The sequence below is a fragment of the Littorina saxatilis genome, linkage group LG13 (genome assembly GCF_037325665.1).
Source record: "Littorina saxatilis isolate snail1 linkage group LG13, US_GU_Lsax_2.0, whole genome shotgun sequence".
NCBI classification, from domain to species: Eukaryota; Metazoa; Mollusca; class Gastropoda; order Littorinimorpha; family Littorinidae; genus Littorina; species Littorina saxatilis.
In genome coordinates, this window is record NC_090257.1 from 28,799,133 (window position 1) to 28,824,200 (window position 25,068).

The following is a 25,068-nucleotide window of genomic DNA, read 5'->3' on the forward strand; positions in this document are numbered from 1 at the left end:
TTTAAGATGGAAGTAAATTTACAGAGGCTATGAACAGAACATCTGATAAAGGAGGGTTTTCTTCTTTTACTTCTTCACGTTCGCTGAACATTTAGCAACAGACTACTGTGCAAGCTGCCTTTTAAGAAAGACACATTTTATTTTATTGTTGGCGGTAAAGATGGTGTGTGTACGTATCTTCGGTTGTGTGCGCCCTCTTAAAGATGGTGTGTGTGTGTGTACAGTTGTGTACGCGGGGGCGGCAGCACATCATGAAGTACCTGCACACAGAGGCCACCAAAGAGGACCGCAAGCGAGGCGTCATGTCCGACACCGACATGAAGCGAATCCTCAGGAAGTCTCTGCCCTTACAGCAGTATGTAGTCTGTGTGTGTGTGTGGTGTGTGTGTGTGGTGTGGTGTGTGGTGTGGTGTGGTGTGGTGTGTGTGTGGTGTGTGTGTGTGTGTGTGTGGTGTGTGTGTGTGGTGTGGTGTGTGGTGTGGTGTGGTGTGGTGTGTGTGTGGTGTGTGTGTATGTGTGTGTGGTGTGTGTGTGTGGTGTGTGTGTGTATGCATGCGTGCGCGCGTGCATGTGTGTGTGTTTGCATGGTGACAAATTCTGAAGGAGAAGTGTCTGATTGTGTGGGTGTTTGTGTCCATGTATGTGTGTGTGTTTGTGTGTGTTTGTGTCTGCATTTTGGTATGGGCGTGTGTGTGTGTGAGTTTGTATGGCAACCTGAATTCAGAAGAAGGAGAAGTGTGTGTGTGTGTGTGTGTGTGTGTGTGTGATTAAGCCACTTACCTTCTACATCAAGTCTTCCCATCAGTTCCTTTCACCTGTACATCTTCTTGAGGTTGTGTGTGTGCTTGCTCAGCTTGTGAAGAGTAATGATTAACAGCTTTTTACAGTATTGCTTAGAGCATGACTGATATGCCTACCGTTTCATAAGCTTTATAATTTTGTTTAATTTTTTTACCCAATAGGTTCACGGTATTGATTTGAAAGGATCATTCTGTCATTCTTTCAATCTAAATGTTTTCAAATCTGTCCTTTTTTAAGTCCGCATCCGAGTAAAGATAGAAGGTCAGTACTTTGCAGTCGTCTTAGAATCATTCAGTCTTCTTTACGTTCAGTTTTGGGTATTTTCTGTCACTTTCTGTTTTGGTGGTAATGATGGTCACAATCACTTGTTGGTTTACTTGTTTGCTTTATAATTGACTTTTTTTTAACAGTGTCATTGTAAATACGTTGAACACATTTTTGTAACTCTGATTAATACATTTTCGTAATGCTTTTCTTAAATTTGAATCATCTCTGAATGAAGAACAAGTCGTAAATGTTTTTGGGAGGTTTATATTGAAGACAAAAGTTAAACGGTAGATTGGTCATGAAGGAGGAATGAACTTAAAATATGCCTTTGGAATTTATTATTAGGCTTAATGAGCTAATTTTTTTTTCTACATTGCCAGGTAAAGGGCATAATTATTGAATTTTATAGCAATTAGTAGGGATTGATATGACCTGAGTAGTAAGCACTGAAGGATGATAGAAGCAAAAAACACATTAATGAATATTTAATCAGAAGTGGAAAATTACTCCTATTAAGTATGAAGTTTGCTCAGCCGATGTGGATTTGATTCCTTCTCACAGAAATGCAAATGTGTGATTTGTTGTTGTTGGTTTTTTGGTCAGCAGCCATTGTGTTTGGGGGGTGTTTTGATCTTCATACTTTTCAGCACAGGGCTTCGGTTTTTAATATTTCTCTGTTAATCTTCAGTGTCCTTTGGCTTTTGGTTTTATTTTCATTTTTCAGTTTAATTTTTTTTTGCGCCTCACAATCTTTCTTGTCTTGTAATTCATTGGTGTTAAAACGGCTTGATAACTGTTGGAGTTTATTTCTGTTTATTTCTGTTTATTTTCTTGTTTGTAAAGTCCACTGTACATTTTTTTAGATTGTGTGTTCCTCGTCGTTGAACTGTGCACCTCATCTAATCATTATCAAATTTTTCTGTTGTTGATCAAACACTTTATGTAATTCAAAACAGTGATGCTCAAAGATGGCTGAGGATTAGTGGAAACCTTTTCCTCCGAAAGCGTCGTATGGCTGCCTAAATGGCGGGGTAAAAACGGTCATACACGTAAAAATCCACTCGTGCAAAAACACGAGTGTATGTGGGAGTTTCAGCCCACGAACGCAGAAGAAGAAGTGGAAACCTTTCATTACAATAATTTGATTTATTTAAATGTGGTTTTAGGATTGCTGATGTGGATTTGCCTTGATCAACTTCAGAAATAACAACAGCGTAAAAGAGAGCAAAAATTAAAAGCTATGCATATTGACACAGTGCGGAGAGAGAACATTTGTTGTTCCACAAAAACCTTACCTGGCAAATAGTGGATTTTTTTTAATGATTAAATGACCTTTGAGTATGTGATTTTCTAGTGTTTTCATAGCATTGAATTATTATCTTTCTGTGTTTTGTTTTCCATTTGTCCTTAATCATGAATTCCGGTCATCATTAGCTTTAATGGTCTTTTGTAAGTTCATGTAATACATGCATCATATCCTTTGGACTGCTGCTTTAGAAGACTTTTTTTTTATCCTTAAAATTTTGTGATTGTTGTGACTCCAGAGTTTTTTTGTTTCGAATTCCAAGTTGTCACATCCCATTTATTTTTGTTTGAAATTCCAAGTGATAATTTCTCCTGTATATTTTTGTTTGAAAATTCAATTGGTAGTTTTTTGTTTAGAATTCCAAGTTGTCAAATCCCATTTATTTTTGTTTCAAATTCCAAGTAGTAGTAGTTTATCCTGTATATTTTGTTTCAAATTCAAAATTGTCGTATAGTTCTGTTCAAAATTTCATGTTTTCACAAACTGTTGTGTGCAGAACGTCAGACGAGTTCCGGAACATTCTGGAAGCACCGGAGGCCAAGTGGAAGCGCCACACGGTGCTGAGCAGCGACTCGGGTTACAGCACCGCCGACAGCCTGGACCGGAACGGCTGGCACCAGGGAGAGGTCAGTGTCCGCTTGACCGAGTGACCGTCATGTTTTTTTGTGTGCGTGTAGTGTGTTGTTTTATAGACATTGTGTTGCTGTTAGTGCGTGTTGTGCACCGAGTTGTTTTGTACAGTGGAACCCACTTTTTAAGACCCTCAATTTAAGACTCCCTCCCTTTTAAGACCTTGTTTTTTTAGACTTTTTGTTCAGAACCTCTGTGATTTTACCCCCCATTTTAAGACCAGCCTCCTTTTGAACACCTGATTTTTTCAGATATTTGGAAGTCTTAAAAGGGGAGTTCCACTGTACTAGAAAGTGTTCAGTTTACTGCTAGAAAAATTAAAGACAAGAAAGAGAAAAAGAGAGTTTTAAACAGGGCCTAGCATTGTAAGCCGTTCGGCGTACTTTATGCTAAAATAACATCTCCAGTACGCGGAACTCGATTTGGTGTACGCCGAAATGCAAAATCCTGTTATTCCCAAACGGTAAACCCAAACAGTCCCAGCTTTCGTTTTGTGCGCCGTTCGGTTCAATTCTCAATCGGTTTGACAGTTTGCTTGAGCACGCACTTCCTCTGGCATTGCGCGAGCATGCTTTGTGCCGGTGTTTTGTGGCTCTAGACTTGAAATAATGTCTCGAAGCTACATTGTTGAACGTGGTCAGCCATTCAGTGACAAAGAATCCAGGTATTCCTGGAAGTGGGAATGGCTGTATTTCGTTGATACGGACTATGGACTATGGCATAATTTAGTTGCTCAATCTTCTTGGGGGGGGGGGGAGGTCATTCTAGGTAAAAAATCTCCAAATTTGGGGGGCTTTGCCCGCCGAACCCCCACCAGGGGCTTTGCCTCTGGACCCCACTGGGGGCCTCCTGCGGCCCCCAGACCCCCGCCTTTGTAAGCTGAACTCACTTTTTCCAATGCTAAGCCCTGTTTAAAGTTAGGAAAGAAAGTTGAAAAAAGGAGGAGACATGGGGCTGGGAAGGGATAGAGAATGAAACGGAGAGAAGGACATAGAGGGAAGTTCAGAATACTGAAACAAAGTGTGCGCAGTTGAATTATTTTGCAAGTAGTAAGAGTCTGAGATCTTAAAAATCAAATGATTTATCCTGCTTTCCACTGTTACTGGAAATTCGGGGTCGATTTCATTTCAATTACAAGAATGAACTTGTTCAGGAAAAAAGCAGATTTTTTTTTTATGGCATATGAAGATCACAGAAAAACAGAAGAAAACTGAAGAAGGAGAAGAATAAAAAAAGGGGGGGGGGAGGGGGTCCAGTTTTTGTGGGGAGTCGGGTCATGTAAATATAACAGTAAATACTGTGAGGCAGAAATGTGAGTCATACCTTTGGCATGGATGTTGTAAGCAGAAGAACACTTTTTGCCACAGCTTTTTCCGGACTCTAGTTTTTGCTTTTTTAGTTTTAACAGTATATCACTGTGTTGTTTTTGTAGAGTTCAAAAGTACACGTCAGCATGTTTTATGTGGTATTTTTTTTGGTTGATTTCAATTTTTAATGCTTTTTTATGTTCTCTTTTTTTTCCATTCCGATTTTGGTTGCTGTGTGACTGTGTGCCTCCCTGCAATACCATTGGCTGATGTGCTGTGATGTCATCATTCTATGCTGTGATGTCATCATTCTATGCTGTGATGTCACCATTGTGTGCTGTTATTGGTGTGCTGCACGGTTTTCTTCTGGCAACACCTCAACAAACCTTTTTTGCGCCGTCATTGCCGCATTTGACGGAACATTTGGGATCACAATAACTGCTGACTCCGTGATCATATTTACCTCTCTGTGGTTGGTGGAAAATATTCACTTTCGTGGTTATTATGCTGGGTTTTTTTGGTCTGAAACCATCATGGGATAACTACATTTATGCAAACTGAACGCTGCCCTGAAACCCAACTGAATGTATTGAAAACTACTGCACTGGATGCTTTAAAACTGCCCCCATCACATGTGTGTGTGTGTGATGCCGTGACCACTGTTGGGCTGATGTTAAAATTGCACTGCAACCCATCTGGGTGTCTTGAAAACTATTGTGAAACCACGATGGATGCTTTTAAACTACCCCTTCCACGTGTGCGTGTGATGGCGTGACTGCAGCAGGGCATTGTGGGTGAGGGGGACGAAAACAGCGTGTTGATGAAAGCCGCAGCAGAGGCAGTGCAAGGACAGCGTCAGGGTCACAACAACAACATGCACATCCCGTCCGACATCGCCCGTGCCCGCCTTCACCCCACCCCCGCCTCCCCCTCCCTCTCCACCCGCTCAGCCTCCCCCCTGGCTTCCTCCCCCGCGCTCAACAGCAACAGCAACGGCGGCGTCAATGCGGCGCCAGACTTTGGCCAGGTGATGATGACCCCGCCCTCTCCTCTACCTCAGCGCCACTCCAACCACCACCAGCATCACCTCAACCATCAACCGCTGCATCTGCGGCACACCCCCTACACCACCCCCCCACCCCATCTCCATCCCCAGCAGCTACAACAACAACATCAACATCACCAACAACAACAACAGCAGCATCCGCATCACCAGCAGCATCAATCACATGCTCATTTTCAGTTCCACGTCCCTCCCCCTTTGACCGTCCCCCCTTCCCACCCCCACCTAGTGCATGGACACCACAGTGACGTTCGCTCCTTTCAGTCTAGTCTGTACGACGGGGGTGGGGGTGGGGGTGGGGGTGGTGGTGGGGAGGAGTTTCCCCCTCCCCCCGCCCCCCTGGCCCTGGTGGAGGAGGAGGAGCTGACTCCCCCCGTGACTCCCCCGACTCCCCTGACTCCCCTGGGTCAGCAAGTCATGAGTGTCACTGGCTCTCTAGAGGATGAGTTCACTAGGGTTAGTGCCTGCCGTCTGCCTGCCGCCTGCTTGCCTCTGTATCTTTTCTCTCTTCTCTGTTATGCTCTCATCTGAAGCCTGAAATTAACTGGGGCAGAGTTGACTTCGTCAAGTCTACTTCACAAAGCTTTGTGTGCTGAATTTTCTGTTAAAAGACTTCACGAAGTCAACTTCGGCCTCAATTAAGGAAGGCCTTTTAATGTTTATTTGTGTGTCTGTGCTTTGATTTGAAAAAGCTGTGAGCTATTAAGGCTGGAGTTTGCCTAAAGGGGTATAAAGTGTAACTCCAGCATTCATAGTTCACTTAATGTTAGACTACATTCACTTGCCAGTACAAATGTGAATATCATTACCAATACTTGGTCTTCCAAGGTACCGGGAAATGAAATAAAGAAGAAAGGAATTTCTTTTCACGCCACCCCAACAGTGCAAATTTCCTCTATATTGGTCTAAGAATGATGTGTGCAGTGTCTATCTTGAGAGTTTGTTTGACCTAGGGTTGCGTTACTGGCAAATGAATGATGTCTTTTTCATACCTTAGTGTGTTCATGTGAAGTCAACGTGTGTAGGATTTTTTTTTGGAAAGAAAATAACACAGAATTTCTACATAAACTGCACACATAAAGTATTGAAACTAATTATCTGAGCATTATTTTCCCAGAGAACAACATTCCCTGGGTTCTCCTTTTGTGATAAAGTCTTTCATAAGTGTAGCTCCCACGAGTCAATGATTGATCCTTTCTATTTTAAGTCAGAGTCAAGTGTAATGTTTATTTCTTGAATTAAACAGTGCACAAAAAGTGCATGACTGTTTTCTAACGGTTAAAATAATTTATTAAGTATTTCTAATTGTTTGTTTGATAAGCTCCGATTAGTACAAATTTCACTTTAAATGATCCTAAATGAGTGATTCTCAGGTTATATGCTGACAAACTACAGAAATTTATGAAAAATATACAAATCTCTGTGTGTTTGTGTTTGTATGTGTGTATGTGTTTGTGTGTGCGCGCCCATGGGTGCGTGCGTGTGTGTGTATGTGATATGAGCATTTTAAAAACAAAATATGTTGTTCCTATCTTTACAGATTTTTCCGGTAAAGAATTTGAATTTTCTCAGCAGTACGGCAGGACCTCTTTTTCACGAAAGATCACGTTTTTGATACTCATTATCAGTTTACATTTGTCTGACTATTTCCATCTTTGTGTTGCTGAATAGAAATTTGAAATATTTGAAGTCTGTATGTCAGAACCATACATTTTTAAACTTGGGGAAGGGGGCGGGAGATTTTCACATTATTTTGTGAAGAAATTGAAGTTGAAGGTAAAATAGAATTTTTTTCTTGAACAAGAGGTTCTGTTGAGCTGCAATATTGTATTCTGTTTTATTCTGTTGCTCTATGTTGTTCATGAAAAGGGTGCTTGAGTTGTTGCTGTGTTACTGTCATTCGTTACCTTGCCAATTTGCCCTTTGTCTAAGTTAACCCTTGCAGAGAATCAGACATTGATTGTTCTGGTTCACATTTGATTGATTATCAATTAAACCCGTGCTCGTTGAGTTTTGTGCCGGTATAATCAGTTCCTTCCATTTTGCATCAGTGCATGGTCCGTCTTATTTTTCCTCAAGTTTTGATAGTGTTTAAAACTGCCATGATTTCAACTCCTAGCAGCGTTCTTTCTTTTTTGAGTACAAAATCTGTTTGTCATTTCTCCTAAATATGTCACCTAACAGGCTAATTTATTACTTGACTGTTCTTTGCGCATTTAGATCTGTATCTCTATCTTTTGGACTTGAAGAGGAAACAGCAACAGCATCTTGAATTTTGAATGTTGTCAGGTTACTGAACTCTTTAATCATGTCTTAATGTTCAGATCTTTTGAATGAAACTGACATCTTTCAAACCTTTTTCTCTTTACTAATCATCCAGTCTGGTCCTCTTAATATTCTGAAATTACAAGGCTTTCTATCCTTCAGTCTACTCCGTATCTTCTCATAATACATGTACGTTGTATCTGAAACTGCAAGGTCTTCCTGTCATTCAGTCATGCTGAGTTATATCTTTCTATGATACTGTTAGTGATTGAGCTGTCTTGCAGTCACTGATGTAGTACAATATTCAGTTGTGATAGTTGATGTAGGCCTTTGCAGACCTGGGAACCCATACTATTTTGCCGTATTTTGTACTAATGTTTGTCTAGAATACGATCAGTAGGGTCAGAGGAAAAACAATACAATGAGAAAAATTCCTAGACTACCTTTCTTCACAAGCAAATCCGGAAGCCGATCCAGTATTTTGACACATGATTACAGTTTTTGTCAGTAAACATTGAAAGAAGAACTTGTTTTCAATCTATTGGTAAACTTAATTAACGGTGTGACGGACGCGTTTGAAACATGTTTGAATCATGGATGTTCAAATGCTGTGTGGAGTAAGCTAATTTTTTTAAAAATACACCAAGTTTGCTAGAGAACACTCCAAGTGCAAACGGGGTTTCCCAGGTCTGGTTGTATCTAAAACCGCAACTGGTCTTCCTGTCACTCAGTCATGCTGAGTATCTTTCTATGATAGTGTTTGTGATTGAGTTGTCTTGCAGCCATTGATGTGGTGTGATAATCAGTTGTGATAGTTGTAGGTCTTTGGTTTTCTGCATGCAGTGTCTTGCTTTGTGTCTTTGTGTTTCCTCTTGTTGGCAGACGTTACTTTGCAGGCAGGGAAACAGCATGGTGTTTCCTGAGGTTTCGCTAGTTCATCCGTTCAGTGTCAGTGGTGGTATTCTGTGTAACTGTCGCTGACGCCCGGGGCCAAATTTGACCAAATCAAAAAGCAAGAAATATTTGTTATTGGAACGTTTAAGTTTTGACAAAACAAGACAGAATTTCCAAATTTGACTACTTTAACATGTAATAGGCGACCCTGCAATCGAAGACTCTGCAATGGGTGATGCTTAAAATGTTTCTCAAGCATAATTGGCGATGATAGCCATCACTTGTGTTTTTCATGTTACCATTGAAAAGAAAAGATAAGACAAATTGGATAAATTAAGAGATAAAAAGTAATGCTGAGGTAGCAATTTGGCTTTCAGGAGGCGACTGTTATAATAGGTTTAGGGCAGTCACTGCAGGTGTTTTGCAACTTTACAGTTGAAATGAAAAGATCAGACACATTTGGATAAATGTAAAGAGAAAAAGGTTTGTGGGATGCAATTTGGCACACAGAAATTGATTATTCGTCAGAGTGCCATCAAAAAGTAGTTTCCAAGCAATCACAATCGACTTTTAGACTTTCGTCAAAAAGTAGTGCTAAAAATATTAAGCATGACCAGGAGCACTTGCCACCATGGGAGATTCTCAGCGAAGCCAGTGTTGGTTTAAATAAGGTTTTATTCAATTAAATATGATACATGTACAATGATAAAACAAGAAACAATAGGGACACGAAGTCAGGCGAATGCTTATATTACGTGCCCTACGCAGTTAGAGAATAACACAAGTATGATGTCGGACATAACATTACTGCCAGTATTGCAGGGTCTCCCTTTGCATTGCCCGTTTATGGTTGCAAGGGGTAGAATTCTACCCCATCAGAAAAAACTGTCGGCCATAACTTTGCCTGTGTTGTTCATGATAAGTAGAGCATCACATTCCTAGCATTGTTTTGGCATAGCACAGTGAACTGTTGTAGAGTTGACGCTGAGTGTTGTGCTGCATCATTTGATGGTAGATGTTGTCAGCTTGTGTTGTTTGTTGGTAGCAGTAGTTGAGCCAGGTGGACCCATTTCTCCTGACACTGGGTTACATTTCTTGAACCCACAAAGTTTGCAGGCATTGTTATGGTCCGCCCCGATCATAAGCTTGATTTTAAAAACTCATCTTATGGGCCATCGTTTGACGCTGAGATCATTTATGATTTAGTCCACTAGGTTTGTAGAGAAAGTTTGAAATTCCGCTTCAACTTGTTCCAAGTCTTCAGTTTTTTTGATGGAATTCCTCCAAGAATTCAATGTTCTGTGGTCACGTTCTGTCCCTCTTCCCTCTGCTTCCCTCTGCATTGTTCATTGCACAGCGTTGTTCGAAAAGGATGTGATGAAAATTCTGTCCAGGATTGTGAGTAAGAAGAACTTCCCTAGACAGTCTTGAGACTAAGTGTTACTGTCTGGCATCTGCCTCGAGAGTCCGAGAAAAATGTCCCTCTTTCTTTTTGCTGCGATGCCCACAGAATCCCTCCGTAAGGTGGTGCTCTCAGACACCTCATACGTAGGCTGCAGATGTCGAATTTGACTTTGACTGAAAGGTTTGAAATTACTGCTGCTGCTTCCCTCCCTTGTCCATTCCGATGCTACACCCAGAGGTGTTCTCTCCCTTTACACATGTATTCTAATTAAGCTGAAAACTCGGTGATTTCATCCATCACAAAATAAGATTGAACTGCTCTTTAAGTGTTTATAGTTTGCGTTTTGTTTACCTCAAAGGATGGAAAATGCAGTTTTGAGGTAGGACAAAAATTGAACTTGGACGGATGTTTGTTCATTTGTTCACAAGGACACAAGAATTTTAGTTTAAGTAGACTTCACTTGTACTCTTTTACAAAGACACTAACGTATAAATAGATCTGAAGAAATCATTATTCATGGAATCCGATAGCATTTTGTTTCAAAAAGATGTCTTTTCATTCATCTATGAGGTGACTGTTCTTTCAGCCAGTAATGTAGGGTAGGTGGAGACTTTCTGTCTTTCATTTTGTTTAATCCATCAACTACCATGCTAGTCAAAGATAGGTAAACGAAAGTTTTCAGCTGCAAATCTTTGAACAAAACTGGGTGAAATGAAGGTTAAGACATGTACTGTATCATGCACCAATTCATGCTTTTCCTAAATGTAACCATGATTTTCATTGGTTGAGTGTGAGTGATTAACCAATGAGTGTGGGTGTTACAGGAGCTGCAAAGACAGAAACAGGAGTACGAACAGAGGAAAAAGGAAGCAGAGCAAATCCGACTGGTGCAGGAAGAGAAGGAAAAAGAGGACCGAAGGAAAATGGCTCTTAAGGCAAGATTCTCAACAGTTTAACAAATTTTAATAAAAGCAAGTCGGCAAAATGATTTCATGTTATGCAGTGACGCAGATTTGGAATTTCTCAGATTTGAGATAATGAATTTAATTTGATTCGTTTGATTTGATTTGATTTGACTGCTTGGTAATTAATGTTGTGGTATGTTCAGATTCAGGAGGAGCAGCGAGCAGTGCTAGACAGACAGCGGGAGGAACAACAGCGGCGACAGACGGCAGACAGGCGGCAGCAGGAGGATCAGCAGCACAAGATGCAGGAACAGCAGCGCTTGCTGGACCAACAGGCACGACAGGAGGAGGAGGCACGCTTAAGGTCGGTCTTCACGCCACTCTTTGCTTCTTCTGCTTTGTTCATGGGCCAAAACAATAAAACAAAACAAAATATAAAAAAATAAAAATAAAAAATCCCTGCGCTTAGAACTGTACCCACGGAATACGCGCGATATAAGCCTCATATTGATTGATCGATTGAACTCCCACGTTCTCTCATGTTTTTGCAAGAGAGGATTTTTACATGTATGACCGTTTTTACCCTGCCATTCAGGCAGCCGTACGCCGCTTTTGGGGGATGCCAAACTTTGCAAACACTATCATGCTGAGAAATCTACCCATGGGTAGTCCCCTGAAATCGGAGTATGGCTGCCTAAATGGAGGTGATAAAAATGGTCACACACGTAAAAACCCATTGGTGCAAAAAACACGATTGTGTGTGGGAGTTTCAGCCCATGAACGCAGAAGAATAAGAAGTACTCATGGGTTTCACCACAGTTGAAGGCACAGTCTTTTCCGTGTAAACAACTGCTAATCATTTTCGCTAACAATGTGATTTTTCTTATTGATTTATGGAGAAATGTTGTAAAACTCTTGATATGACCAAAATGTAATTTTGGAACAGCCGATTCACACAGGGTTGTGTTTAGGGAAGGGAGGTAACCGTGATAGAGCACTGGTGTCACTTGCTTTGTGCGTGCTTCACTCTAAGACTTGTCCGTTTGGATGGTTGCTATTGCGACTGTTTGATCTTCTCGGTAAATCTGTAGTATTTTTGACGATGACAGCAATGTAACTAAGCATGCATATAGCGTGTACTGACCTGAATGGTGATGTTGATAGGGAGGAGGAGGTCAGGGCACAGGAAGAGGAACGTGCCAGACTGGAGGCCAAGCAGCAGGAAGACGCACGCAAAAACAAAACCACCAACAAGTATGTTTCGCTTCTTTGTTTTCTCTGCTATCTTTTCTTTTTATCCCTGGGAGTGAAACCTTGTAGATTTGCTGTGTGTTTTAGTAACTAGTCTGTCTTTCATTTTGAGAGGATGCTTGCATGTGGACTGTTTGTGTGTGTGTGTTGTGCGTGCATGTGTGCGTACCAGTGTGTGTATGTTTGCATGTGGACTGTGTGTGTGTGTACGTGTGTGTGTGTGTGTGTGCGTACCTGTGTGTGTATGTTGGCATGTAGACTTTGTGTGTGTGTGTGTGTGTGTGTGTGTTTGTGTGTGTGTGTGCGTGCATACCTGTGTATGGATGTTGGCATGTAGACTTTGTGTGTGTGTGTGTGTGTGTGCGTGCGTACCTGTGTATGGATGTTGGCATGTAGACTTTGTGTGCGTGTTTGTGTGTATGTGTGCCTGAGCGTGTGCAGTTGTGTGCATTTGTGTGTATGTGTGGGTGTGTGCATGAGTGTGTTTGTATGTGTGTTTGCATGAGTGTGTATGTATGTCTGTGTCTTCAGGCCGTTCTGCCTTTTGTCCCTTTCTTGTCATGCTACTGTTTATGGTTACATATTTCTGTTTCATCTGTTCATGGGAAGTTTTGTTCCTTCATATTTTCTTTTCCTTTTTTATGGTGGAGAGTAAAATAGTCTTTTGAAACAACACCAGTAGGTCTTTTAGTTCTATCAGAATCATGTGTCAACTCTTTTGTATACCTTTTGTTTGTTTGTTTGTTTGTTTGAACCTCTCACCCTTCTACTGGCCTGTATTAAACTTTAACATGTTTTCTCCCAATGGTGATGGTTAAGGAAATTACACGACACTGACAGAATGTTATTCTCTTTTTATTTTTTTATTTTATTGGATTTCTTTGTTAGTGTGGCTGTAACATTCTGCAAATTATGTAGATGGAAGCTTAATACCTTGACCTGTTTTCTTAGTCTAGTGTTCTAGCTGTGTGCAGCTCTGGGGTGGGGAGGGGGGAGGGGGTGAAGGAGTAGAAATAAATAAATTTCTGAGACTGTAGTGTTGTAATTAGGAGTCTGAAGGTCAGGTAACTTTATTGATCCTGACTTGTGTAGGTTTTTTGTTTGTTTGACTTAGTAGTTTTACACTGCGCTCGAGGTGAACAAACAGTATTGTCATTGATAGTGTCGTATATTATTGTATTTCATCGTTTTGTAGCCAGACATTTGTTTGGTGAAGTTAGCAGTCTCAGTAGTTTTGAAAATTCTTGTCCCGATATGAAGGTAGTGTTTACTATTGCCTAGCTTTACTGTAGATACATTACAGGTAGTCTGCCACTGCAGATGCTTTTCTGATGTCTTAGAAGTTCTAGTGAGGAAGATTTGTTCTCCTGAAAGAAATGTGCTGCCGTAACAGACTGCGGTGCTATTCTGTGACCAAATTTGTCAGAATGAATGAAAAAGAAGAGCAAGTTAAATCATCAGTTTGTCTCTTTTGTGCCAGTTACAACCTTTATGTTATTATCAATATTGTCAGTTGTTGTATGGGCTATGTTCCTGTCTTTCGGAGAAAGAAAGAATGTGTATAAAGATCATTGAAGAGCAAGAAAGAATGCTTCCTCTTCAAGAATGTGTCGCCATTTACACCACTGGCATCATTTAGTTCTTGCAAAAAAGGGAGAAGAAGAAGAAAAATGCTGGAAACCCTCGCTGTGCAGTGAGTGTGTGGAATACATGAAAAGTAAACTTCAGTGGAACCCCCCTTTTAAGACCAAAAAACCCCTCACAAAATCAGGTCTTAAAAAGGAGGCAGTCTTAAAATTTGGATACAGTTATAGAGGTTATGAATAGCAAGTCTAAGAAAACAGGGTCTTAAAAGGGGGGACGTTCCACTGTATTAATATGTGAATATAATGTGGAAAAAAGGTCAACACTATGGGGGGGTGGGGTTGTGATCTCTACCTTTACTATCTTGAGAAAACAGTGTTGCAAGGAACTTTCTGTTGGTAAGATATAATGCCAGAGAGTAAGTGACCTGACGGTTTTGCATTATTCGTAACAAGGAAAGCCAAGACGCCTACTCGAACGACCGCTCCAAACAGCAAAGCTTCGGCAGGGAATGAGACCAACAGGTATTGTAGAACTAGAGGCCCGCTGCAAGTACAAGCTGCTGTAGAATTAGGCTTGACTACTGCAACATTTGGGCATACGTTTATTTTATTCTGTTTCCTTATGACGCTTTCTTGGAATGAGCTGAGGCTTCAGAAAATGCTTGACTTAACTGCTGAATTTGGGCATACGTTTATTTTATTCCTTTTCTTTATGGCGCTTTTTTTGTTTGGAATTAGCTGAGGCTTCAGGATGCTTGACTTAACTGCTGAATTTGGGCATACGTTTATTTTATTTCGTTTCTGTATGATGCTTTCTTGGAGTGAGCTCAGGCTACAGGATGGAGGGCTTTGTACAGTAACGGTGCTGCTTAATGCTTTATCAGGAGAAGGCTGGAACAAAGAGGAGGCAGTGCTTTGTGTTCGTGTTTTGTTGCTGCTTTCCTTTGTATTGCTTTGCATACTGGGACATTTTTGATAAAATAGTGCAAAGGACTGTTTTGGATGGTTTTGATGCTGTGTCTTATTTGCTGATGATTGGACAGAAGAAAAAAACAACCCACAATAACAACACAACACAGAACATTAATGAATGAATGAGTTAAATGCATGATCAGGGGTATAATCACCAATGTGTTCTATCCATAATGACCTCCTATCAATCAATCAATAGGAGGCTTATATCGCGCGTATTCCGTGGGTACAGTTCTAAGCGCAGGGATTTTTTTGTTTTTTTTAATTTTATGCAATTTATATCGCGCACATATTCAAGGCGCAGGGATTTATTTATGCCGTGTGAGATGGAATTTTTTTTACACAATACATCACGCATTCACATCGGCCAGCAGATCGCAGCCATTTTGGCCTAGTAGTATTTGCAGACATGGTTATAACATGTTATTGCATTACGACATAGAAGCCAGGGCATTATCAGAATGAAAGTAATGGGCAGAATCAAAATGTTTTCAAAAGTACATTAGTAGCAGGAATAATCATAATGGGTTCTTCCAGAAGGGCATAGTAATGGGCATTATCATAATGTATTCTATTGCACGCACATAAGTAATGGGCATAATATGACATAGTAGTAACCATTAAATTACAATGTGTTCTGTACATTAAGGGTGCAGCAGTTAATTGGCATAATCATACTGTGATCAGTACATACACACTGACATAGTACCGGGTTTGATAGTATGTGCACCATGTGTGATGACATTGCAGTGGGTAAAATTATAGTGTAATTAGTACCGTAGTGGGCATAATCATAATGCACTGTTCTATGCGTAATGCCACAGTAGTGGGCATAATCATAATGTGTTAGATGGATAATTGCATAAACGTGGATGTAATCATAATGTGTTCTATCCATGAGGCATACTGCATTCCAGGGCATTATATAATGAAAATAGGTCAGTGAGCAGTTCTTCAACTGCGTAGTGGACCACATAAATGTTAAAGAGAAGCAACGAAAGCCAGAAGTATTTGAGCAACATGCTAAACTGTTCTAAAACTCAAACTGCACTGCAAGTAAGTAGGCAATCCCTGGACTGTTATGAGGTGAGATACAAACAGTTGGGCTGCTTTTCTCTGTTTACTCTTCATTCAGTCTGACCTTGTGTATCTTCATACCATCAGTTCACTCTAAAAATTAAAAAAAATGTATGACATTGGCAGTTTTCTCTCTCCCCCCCCCCCCCCCCCCCCCCATCTCCCAACCTACCCTCCTGTGTGCTACATTTGCTATACCCCCCCCCCCCCCCCCCTTCCCTGCCTTGTGTCTGGCATACCAGTGATGACTCATAGCCTTGGATTGGAGGGTACTGCTTCTCAGACTCTGGTCCCAGATAACTTCATTCAGATAGAGGAGAGAGGGAGGCAGGGAGCTAAAGTCAGAGAGAGACTGAGGGAGAGAGACAGAGACAGAGAGAGAGAAAGAGAGAGAGAGAGCTAGAGACACACAGAGACAGAGACAGAGAGAGAGAGAGAGAGAGAGAGTGAGAGAGAGAGTGAAAGAGAGCGAGACAGAGAGAGCTTTATATGTTTTGTTGCTAATTACCCAGGTTCTGTATAAGGGAGGGAAGTTTTCACAGCTGCTCATAAGTTTTTATTTGAAAAAAGTTTGGTAAGTGGAGGCCGATGAGTCCTTCTAAAGATGGATGGGAAAGGAGGTGGGGGGGGGGGGGGGGGGGTAAATATTGTATTACTCAGACACTGTCAGTTATACTTCACTTTTGTAGGTTTGAGAGGGTTTGCTGCTTTCTGAGAAAAATATTCACAAACATTATGGTAGTTATAGCATTGTTTAAGTGAGAGGCATTTAAGTTTTTAACCCTTGCTTATAGAGTAGGGGGGGTGGGGGGGGGGGGGGGGGTTGTCATGAAAACTTTATTACCAAAGGATTTTTCCCTTTTAGAGTTAGATCCAGAGGAACCTCTCTGACACCTAGGGTATGAGACTGGAGAGAGAGAGAGAGAGAGAGAGAGAGAGAGAGAGAGAGAGAGAGAGAGAGAGAGAGAGAGAGAGAGAGAGAGAGAGAGAGAGAGAGAGAGAGAGAGAGAGAGAGAGAGAGAGAGAGAGAGAGAGAGAGAGAGAGAGAGAGAGAGAGAGAGAGAGAGAGAGAGAGAGAGAGAGAGAGGGGGGGGGGAAGGAGAGGGAGCTGATAAAGAGTGTGTCAGAGAGAGAGAGAGACAGGTGTTTTAATAGCAGAAGCATGGTCCCCTGGTTACCTGAGGGGTGTGTTGACAGGTGTGGAATGAGGTAACTACAAAGACTTACCAGCTATCACAGAAGATTTTGCACTCAGGTCACCCTGCATATAAAAGAGGGCAGGAGGCTAACATCACAGACACCTTACCTCAGCTGGACTTACAGTGGTATCCAGGGAACCTGTTGGAAGGGAGAGACAAGAAATATGAGAAGAGACAGGCTCTCACACAGGGTGGCTGAATAGCCCTTTGCCGGGTACAGACATAGGAAGAAAACACAGCGAGTTACAGGCAAATGAATAGAATACAGTGGAACCCCCCTATTAAGACCTCCAAAAAGGGAGGGAGGTGGTACACAGGTAGAAAGTCAGGTGTATATTGTGACATCAGAGAAGATGCAAAGTGGTAGTCACGTATACAGTCAAACCTTACTGCAACAGCCACCGAAGGGACCTACCAAAATGGGTTGTATATATTATCCAGGTATAGTCGCCAATGACGGGGGAATTGTATAGAACAAAACAAATTCTCATCAAGGGGTGGTCGTTTAAGGCAGGTGGTTATTCAAAGGTGCAGGTGTCCAGGGCAGGTTCCACTGAACAGTGGAGCTCACCTTTTAAGACATAAAAAAAACATGAGAAAATTAGGAGGAAGTCTTAATTGGGGGTAAATTTACAGAGGTTACGAACAAAAAGTCTGAAAGGGAGAAGTCTTAAATTGGGGGTCTTAAAAGGCGGGTTCCACTGTATTTCAGAAGCCCTCTCACCTTCTCACATCATGGGCTGGGGCGTCCCTTATCTCGGCTTCTCATGTCTAAATTTATCTCTGATGTTGGAAACCCATGATGTCTCTATTCACAAATTTTCTCCAGCACCAAAAATATCTTCTAGGCGGGGAGCTGGTGCCAGAAAGTTGCCCTGCCACAGAGATTTGAGGCTTAAAAGAATGACGCTGAAAACCTTACTGTCAGGCCTCTGAGCTTTGCTTGAGTAAGCTTGGGGGATTTGGTGAATGCGTTGTTGTCTGCTGTGTCTGTTTGAAGAGGTGTAGGCGTCCTGTGAAAGGGTTCACAGTTTCAAAGCAGCAAGGTGTCGATCTGTGTGTGATTGGTTTGGTGTTTTACTTGTAGGTGAGTTTACAATGCAAGTGTTGTGGCGTCATAGGGTGCTTCTTTTCTGCTGTTTTTCTTGCCTGCCTTCTGTGCTCCTCTCCCGCTTTCTACCTCTGTCTCTGTTTCTCTATTCGTCTTTGTCCCTTTCTCTGCTCTTCTCTATCCCTGTCTCTGTTTTCTCTACTCCTCTCTATCTTTGTTTATCTATTCATCTTTGTCTCTGTTCCTCTCTATCTCGATCTGTCTGTCTCTGTTCCTCTCTTTCCCTGTCTCTGTTTTCTCTACTCTTCTCTATCTTTGTTTATCTATTCATCTCTATCTCTGTCTCTGTTCCTCTCTATCTCGATCTGTCTGTCTCTGTTCCTCTCTACCCCTCTCTCTGTTTTCTCTACTCCTCTCTATCTTTGTTTATCTATTCATCTCTATCTCTGTCTCTGTTCCTCTCTATCTCGATCTGTCTGTCTGTTCCTCTCTTTCCCTGTCTCTGTTTTCTCTACTCTTCTCTATCTTTGTTTATCTATTCATCTCTATCTCTGTCTCTGTTCCTCTCTATCTCGATCTGTCTGTCTCTGTTCCTCTCTATCCCTGTCTCTGTTTTCTCTATTCCTCTCTATCTTTGTTTATCTATTCATCTCTATCTCTGTCTCTGTTCCTCTCTATCTCGATCTGTCTGTCTCTGTTCCTCTCTATCTCGATCTGTCTGTCTCTGTTCCTCTCTTTCTCTGTCTCTGTTTTCTCTATTCCTCTCCATCTCTTCTCTGAAGTGAAACGTCAGGAAGTAACGCAGGAAAGAAAGAGAGAGGTTGGGTGAGATAGTAGGCTCGGGTAGAGCAAGTTGTTGCAGTGAGTTTATTAAATGTGATTAACAGTTTGTTCTGAAAGGCTACAGAGACATTACAGTGGTGTGATATTTCTTTCTCAGTTTAGTTTCAGTATATATGGCGGTACCAAAAAGCTAATGGTAATTAAATTAACAAACCTGGGGTTTTTTTATGTTTGAAGAAAAATGTATAGAAACAAATGAGGCAGATTGTCATAAAACAATTTAAGTCTTTACTTAAATTTGGTTATGGCCAGGTTTGGCTGTAAGACATGTAACTGGTAAGACGGTCGAAAATGATCATTTGTTCACCTTTCTGTAAAAAGTCGCACCGAGGATAAGTCAAGGGAGGTAAATCTCCCAACTTCCTTTTTCATCTTGAACTTGGCGTGGTAAGACGTGTCGTAACGGAGAACAAATTTTGTCATAATTGTTGAGAACAAGTAGAGAACACAGTGGTGTTGGGTAGGTTTTTAGAAAGCTAAGTAGTAGTCCTGTAGATTGTGCTTTTAATGCAACATCACAGAAAACCAATTACTACAAGCTTTTTGCAGTACAGGTTTATAGCTTAACATAATTTTATTTTACATTTTTGACTGATAATCTTGCTTTATAGAAAGTTTGTACTTTTCTTACACAAAGGTTGCACTTGAATTATGTTAACTGTGAATTTTGCATCAAGAAAAAAAAACACCCACAAAAAGGAATTGATGGAAATTCAAACACAGGCACTGACATACAGACAGACAAATAAATAAGGTAAAAAGTAAAATAAAAACGGAACAAAAATATCTTGTGAGTTAAGCGTCATAGCTAAGAAGACTATCATTTTGTCAATTAAATGGCTTTGATTCTCAGAATTATACTTGTAACATGATTAATGTTTGTGTCACATTGTTATTAAGCCCTATAAACTGTCTTCCTTCAGAAGTGCATGAATTTTGACACTGTAACAAAACTCTGTTCAAATACAGTTAATTAAAACTCACACTCATTAAAACTCATACATTGTACTGTACTCCTTACAGATGTTTTACTCCTGGTATACATTGATACGTCATGTAAACAATTTGTTGCAGTCGTAACATCACACACTATTACTTATAGCCAGTGTATTTAACTTAATATATACACTAAAAGCATATTATCATATTGACAGTCTGAACAAGGGAATGCCTAATTCTCAAACATATACAGTGTGTGATTGTTTTGTTGTTGACGTTTGAATTGTCTCTGTCATCACCATGGAAATTCTGTTCTTTATTTGTTGTGCATTCATTTCAAATCTGCCTGACATGCTCCCAACACTAAAAAAACATGTACCAGGGATGGGAATTGTCCGCCGTTTGGCGGATTTCCGCTTTTTTTAAAAAAAATTTCCGCCGAAAAAAATCGCATTTCCGCTTTTTTTTCTCAGCAAAAAAAAAAATGTTTTTTTATTTTTATTTTATTTTTTAAAGTCGGATTTCCGCCGGTTTTTTTTTAATTTTAGCAGTAGAAATTCCTCTTTTTTCGTATTTTAGTGCGAAATATGTAGTGTTTTACTTTTAGTGACAAACCCCCCCCCCCCCCTCCCCCGGTCATCAAAAAATATTTCCTCTGTTTTCCTTAATTTTCAGCCGTTTTTACAATTTTTAATTCCCATGCCTGATGTACACACACATGCAGTTACGACAAGCATGCATAATATACACACACACACACACACACACACACACACACACACACACACACACACACACACACACACACACACACACACTATTTTCTCTACATCTCTCTCTCCCTTTCTTTGCTCTTGTCTTTTCTGTCTGAAATCCACTGATTAAGTCACATTAAGGGATACGTTATGTTATGATATGTGAGCTCGTAAATGTACTGAAAATCTAAACAACAAAATGACTGTGGGTGAGATAAACAAAGTGAAAAAACAAAGAATTCTGTACTCACCAAGACAAGGACAGCACACACCCTAAAATTAAAAACAAATGAGATCTTCACCTATTTTTTCCTTTGTATTTGTTTGTTTGTGGTCCTGAAGAAGCCTCCATAGGTGAACATTTAACTTTGTTTTTGTGTGTGTGGTGTCTTTGTATGGGCGAGTACAGATTTCTGTTGTTTTTCAACTTTGTAGAGAAAGTCACGGGCACTGTACAGTCAGATAACCAGCTAAAGTGTCGTACATCAGCGTTCTAAATGTAAAGATGTTTTTGTTTTTTTTAAATGTTATCAAAACGTTGTGTCACAGTGACAGAAAAACAGAACTAAATTTTGATGAAACCATGCAAGTAGTTAGTTTCTGAGCAAAAAATGGATAAATATGAAACAAAATCAATGCTCATGCTTTGGCTTGTTTTTCGCATGCCTGCAGAGATATGTTTTCATTTGCAATTGTAAGTAAGACTCTATTAGACACAAAAATGGGGTATGCATGCTGTATATAATGCTGCATTGAAACAAAAAAACAAAGCGAACCTTGGCATGCTGTGAAGTCTAAACAAGCAGGCTGATTGTGTGTAGATTTTGGGCATGACCTTGAGATGCGACCTTGAGTTTCTGTCTATTTTTGTTTTGGCATGGCGCGACACTGTGTTCTGCTTGCAGTTCCATCTTTGAGCAACCTTGGGGTCCTCGTTTGCATGACAATTACGGTGAATACGCCAATGCCTACCGTCGTCGCTATGACGATGACAATGACCTTGATAACTTTTCTGGGTCGGCTGACACCGGCCCTCCTAGCGACTACATTCTGTCAGAATGGGAGTATAGGTATGGTATTGGAACCTGTTTATCAGCCTTTTGCTAATTCACTGTTTGAAGTGTGTTTTGTGCATTTTGTTTGGCTTGTGTGAGAGCTTTTGATTGCTGTGTAATTATGATGGCATTGAAAGTGATTTTGTGTGCAATTATGGAAGTGAATGAATTTTGTTGTTATTATGCATCACTTGTCTGCTTGGTGCCTATTTGCACAGTTTTTGAATCTGAACAGCTAAACTTTAACTGGACAAGGGTTTAGGGGGAAAAATTGAAGAAAAATATAACAAAAAAACAAGCAAAAAAACAAACAAGCAATAAAACTTCCAAATAAACATGCAACAATTAATTTCCTCAGATATTTCAAACCATAAAAATTAAATCTGCTGACAAAAAAGTAAAGTGGGGGAAATTGGTGAAAGAAGTAAGAAACGACCTTTGCTGATGTTTACAGGATTTCAAATGTTGAAAGTGGAAGCGAAGAGAAGCAGGCAGTGCTCTTGTAGTTAACAAGAAGGAAATGTCTTCCCTGTGTGTAATAGACGAGTTTGGGAAATAACTCCGTCGGGTTTGTATGGGTTGTGGAAGAGTTATCTTTTCTTGCAAAACCTTGTACATGTACAAATATTGGAGGGGCCAATCACTAGCGAGGGGTGTGAAGGCCACGTGTTTCCAACATACCCCACCGCTAGTGATTCCAGGCCCCTCTAATTTTGTTACGAGGTTTTGCAAAAAAAGGCCACTCTCCCACAACCTATACAAACCCGACAGAGCTATTTTCGAAATTCGTCAATTCTTGTCTTGTAATGTCTTTGTGCCATCTTGTGTCTTTAGAGTCCTTACAGTACTTTAAATGTTCTGCAAGTGCAGATATTAATGTATTGCTCAGTGCTTGAAAGTTAAATCCAGTCATTGATAATTTTATTATGATTATGAATCATCATTGGTGGAATTTAATGAGCCTGAGCTGGTTATTCTTTAGGATATAGTGGTACATTCGTCATCACATTCTACCTTTAGACATGGTTATTGGAAACATTTCAGGCTTTAGGGACAGTCTGTCAGTTTGAGGACAAAGGGGGAAACCTTAAGATTGTTGAGTTGTCCGAACCCCCAGTGAGAGAGAGAGAGAGAGAGAGAGAGAGAGAGAGAGAGAGAGAGTGTGTGCATGTGTGTTTGTGTGTGTGTGTGTGTGTGCGTGTGTGTGGGCATGTTGTGCTTGATGTGACTTCTTGATGCAACTCAGTGGACTATGCCACAGATGGTTTACTTAAAAAACCCTCTTTTTTCAAAGGGTGAAAACTATTCTCACGATCTAAGCTATGAAACAAGGAAATCAAAAACAAAAGGAGTATGGAAGCAGATTCAGTAAAAACCAGTATTACAAGATAGGAATACCCCCCGCGGGTTAGGGGGAAGAATTTACCCGATGCTCCCCAGCATGTCGTAAGAGGCGACTAACGGATTCTGTTTCTCCTTTTACCCTTGTTAAGTGTTTCTTGTATAGAATATAGTCAATGTTTGTAAAGATTTTAGTCAAGCAGTATGTAAGAAATGTTAAGTCCTTTGTACTGGAAACTTGCATTCTCCCAGTAAGCTAATATATTGTACTACGTTGCAAGCCCCTGGAGCAATTTTTTGATTAGTGCTTTTGTGAACAAGAAACAATTAACAAGTGGCTCTATCCCATCTCCCCCCCTTTCCCCGTCGCGATATAACCTTCGTGGTTGAAAACGACGTTAAACACCAAATAAAGAAAGAAAGATAGGAATATGTCATGGGTTTGTTGTTTGGGAATCGGTAAGGTCAGACTTGGATTGTCTCCCTTTTTATCATTTCACTTCTGGTGTGGTTGGTTTCAGTTTAGCTCTAAGGTGAGAGCTCTGGTTGATTTATTTCATGTGTTCATAATTTCATTGTCTGAATATTTATTTATCAGAAAACAGGTAGTTGGTGTGTGTTGGTTCACTTTTTTATTTTCTGGTTTTAATTTTTTTCTTTTCTTTTTTTTTTTCTTCCTGATTTCTTTTCAATTATTCAATTTCAAAATATCACAATTTTCACAAATAAAATAATTTGACAAGTTTTCACTTTTGTGATGCTGATGGTGGTGTCTTTAACATCATAGTCTTGGTTGTTTTCAGTTATCAGTATTTAACAATTATGTTTTTCTTGTTAGGTGCTAGTCACTCCTGAAGAAATGAAGTTACACTGTATTATAGGTCACAGCTGACAACAGATAAAGCATTTACCCACTTCCTTTTACTGCACAAAGAATTCACTTATGTTCAGCCTGGCAGATCTGAACCCTTGGAAAGTTTTCATTTGTTTTCATGTATTGCTTAGTGTTTGAACTGAAACTTATTCTTAGTCAGTGAAAATAAATTCCTGGACTCTTTATGTTTTTGGAGTGAAATCTTAATTTGCATCTTTTCAGTAAAATGACAGCTGCATGCCTGAAAATTACTCTTGCATTGTGGGTTCTTAGTTTCACAATTTTTCTGTTCCTTGTGTGTAAATATTTGAGCCAGAACGAAAGAAATACCAAAGATTGACAGAGTGCAAAGGTTCTTGTTTTTGTTTTTTTAATGTTTGGGACTTCACGGTGAATATTTAGGTAGATATATGTAGTCACCATGTCTGAATTCCTTCGTCTGACAGATGTAGTAATGATGACTGCCTATTTAAATATTCAACCATTTTTGACTCACATGCGAAGCAAAAGTGAGTCTATGTACTCACCCGAGTCGTCCGTCCGGACGTCCGGAAAACTTTAACGTTGGATATTTCTTGGACACTATTCAGTCTATCAGTACCAAATTTGGCAAGATGGTGTATGATGACAAGGCCCCAAAAAACATACATAGCATCTTGACCTTGCTTCAAGGTCAAGGTCGCAGGGGCCATAAATGTTGCCTAAAAAACAGCTATTTTTCACATTTTTCCCATTTTCTCTGAAGTTTTTGAGATTGAATACCTCACCTATATATGATATATAGGGCAAAGTAAGCCCCATCTTTTGATACCAGTTTGGTTTACCTTGCTTCAAGGTCAAGGTCACGGGAGCTCTTCAAAGTTGGATTGTATACATATTTTGAAGTGACCTTGACCCTGAACTATGGAAGATAACTGTTTCAAACTTAAAAATTATGTGGGGCACATGTTATGCTTTCATCATGAGACACATTTGGCTTCCTGCTGTTACTTTGCCATGTTTTGGTTGCTGTTTATTTCTGTAGATATTCAAGAATTGATGTACGGCCATGTCCTTTTTCAGGAATGCTCTAAGTTCTCAGAGCTTCAAGGAGCAGAGACGTATCGCAAACAACTCCCAGTACCGGCGAACGACGTCTGACACCACCGTAAAGCGAGGCATTCCCACCGCCGTCAGTAACAACAGCCACGGAGACGGCCACAACTACAGCAACAGGAAGTGGGTGTCCGTGATTGCCGCCAATACCTTGGATAAAAATTATTTAGAGTGCTGTGAAATCTCT

At 40.4% G+C, this 25,068-nt stretch overlaps 1 protein-coding gene and 1 long non-coding RNA gene across 4 annotated transcripts in view; one reads left to right on the top strand and one right to left on the bottom strand.

The window, feature by feature from the left end:
* Positions 1-25,068, bottom strand: part of LOC138945457 (uncharacterized) — a 350,740-nt gene that overhangs the window by 214,343 nt on the left and 111,329 nt on the right. The window lies entirely within an intron of this gene.
* Positions 1-25,068, top strand: part of LOC138945451 (leucine-rich repeat and calponin homology domain-containing protein 1-like) — a 114,509-nt gene that overhangs the window by 48,180 nt on the left and 41,261 nt on the right. For all 3 annotated transcript variants that reach the window (XM_070316880.1, XM_070316881.1, XM_070316882.1), the window contains exons 6-15: positions 225-355; positions 1,039-1,062; positions 2,871-3,000; positions 5,093-5,338; positions 10,763-10,873; positions 11,047-11,207; positions 12,008-12,097; positions 14,134-14,202; positions 21,422-21,586; positions 24,849-25,004. In XM_070316880.1, coding sequence (XP_070172981.1) covers positions 225-355; positions 1,039-1,062; positions 2,871-3,000; positions 5,093-5,338; positions 10,763-10,873; positions 11,047-11,207; positions 12,008-12,097; positions 14,134-14,202; positions 21,422-21,586; positions 24,849-25,004 — 1,283 coding nt within the window. The remainder of the gene's footprint in view (positions 1-224; positions 356-1,038; positions 1,063-2,870; positions 3,001-5,092; positions 5,339-10,762; positions 10,874-11,046; positions 11,208-12,007; positions 12,098-14,133; positions 14,203-21,421; positions 21,587-24,848; positions 25,005-25,068) is intronic.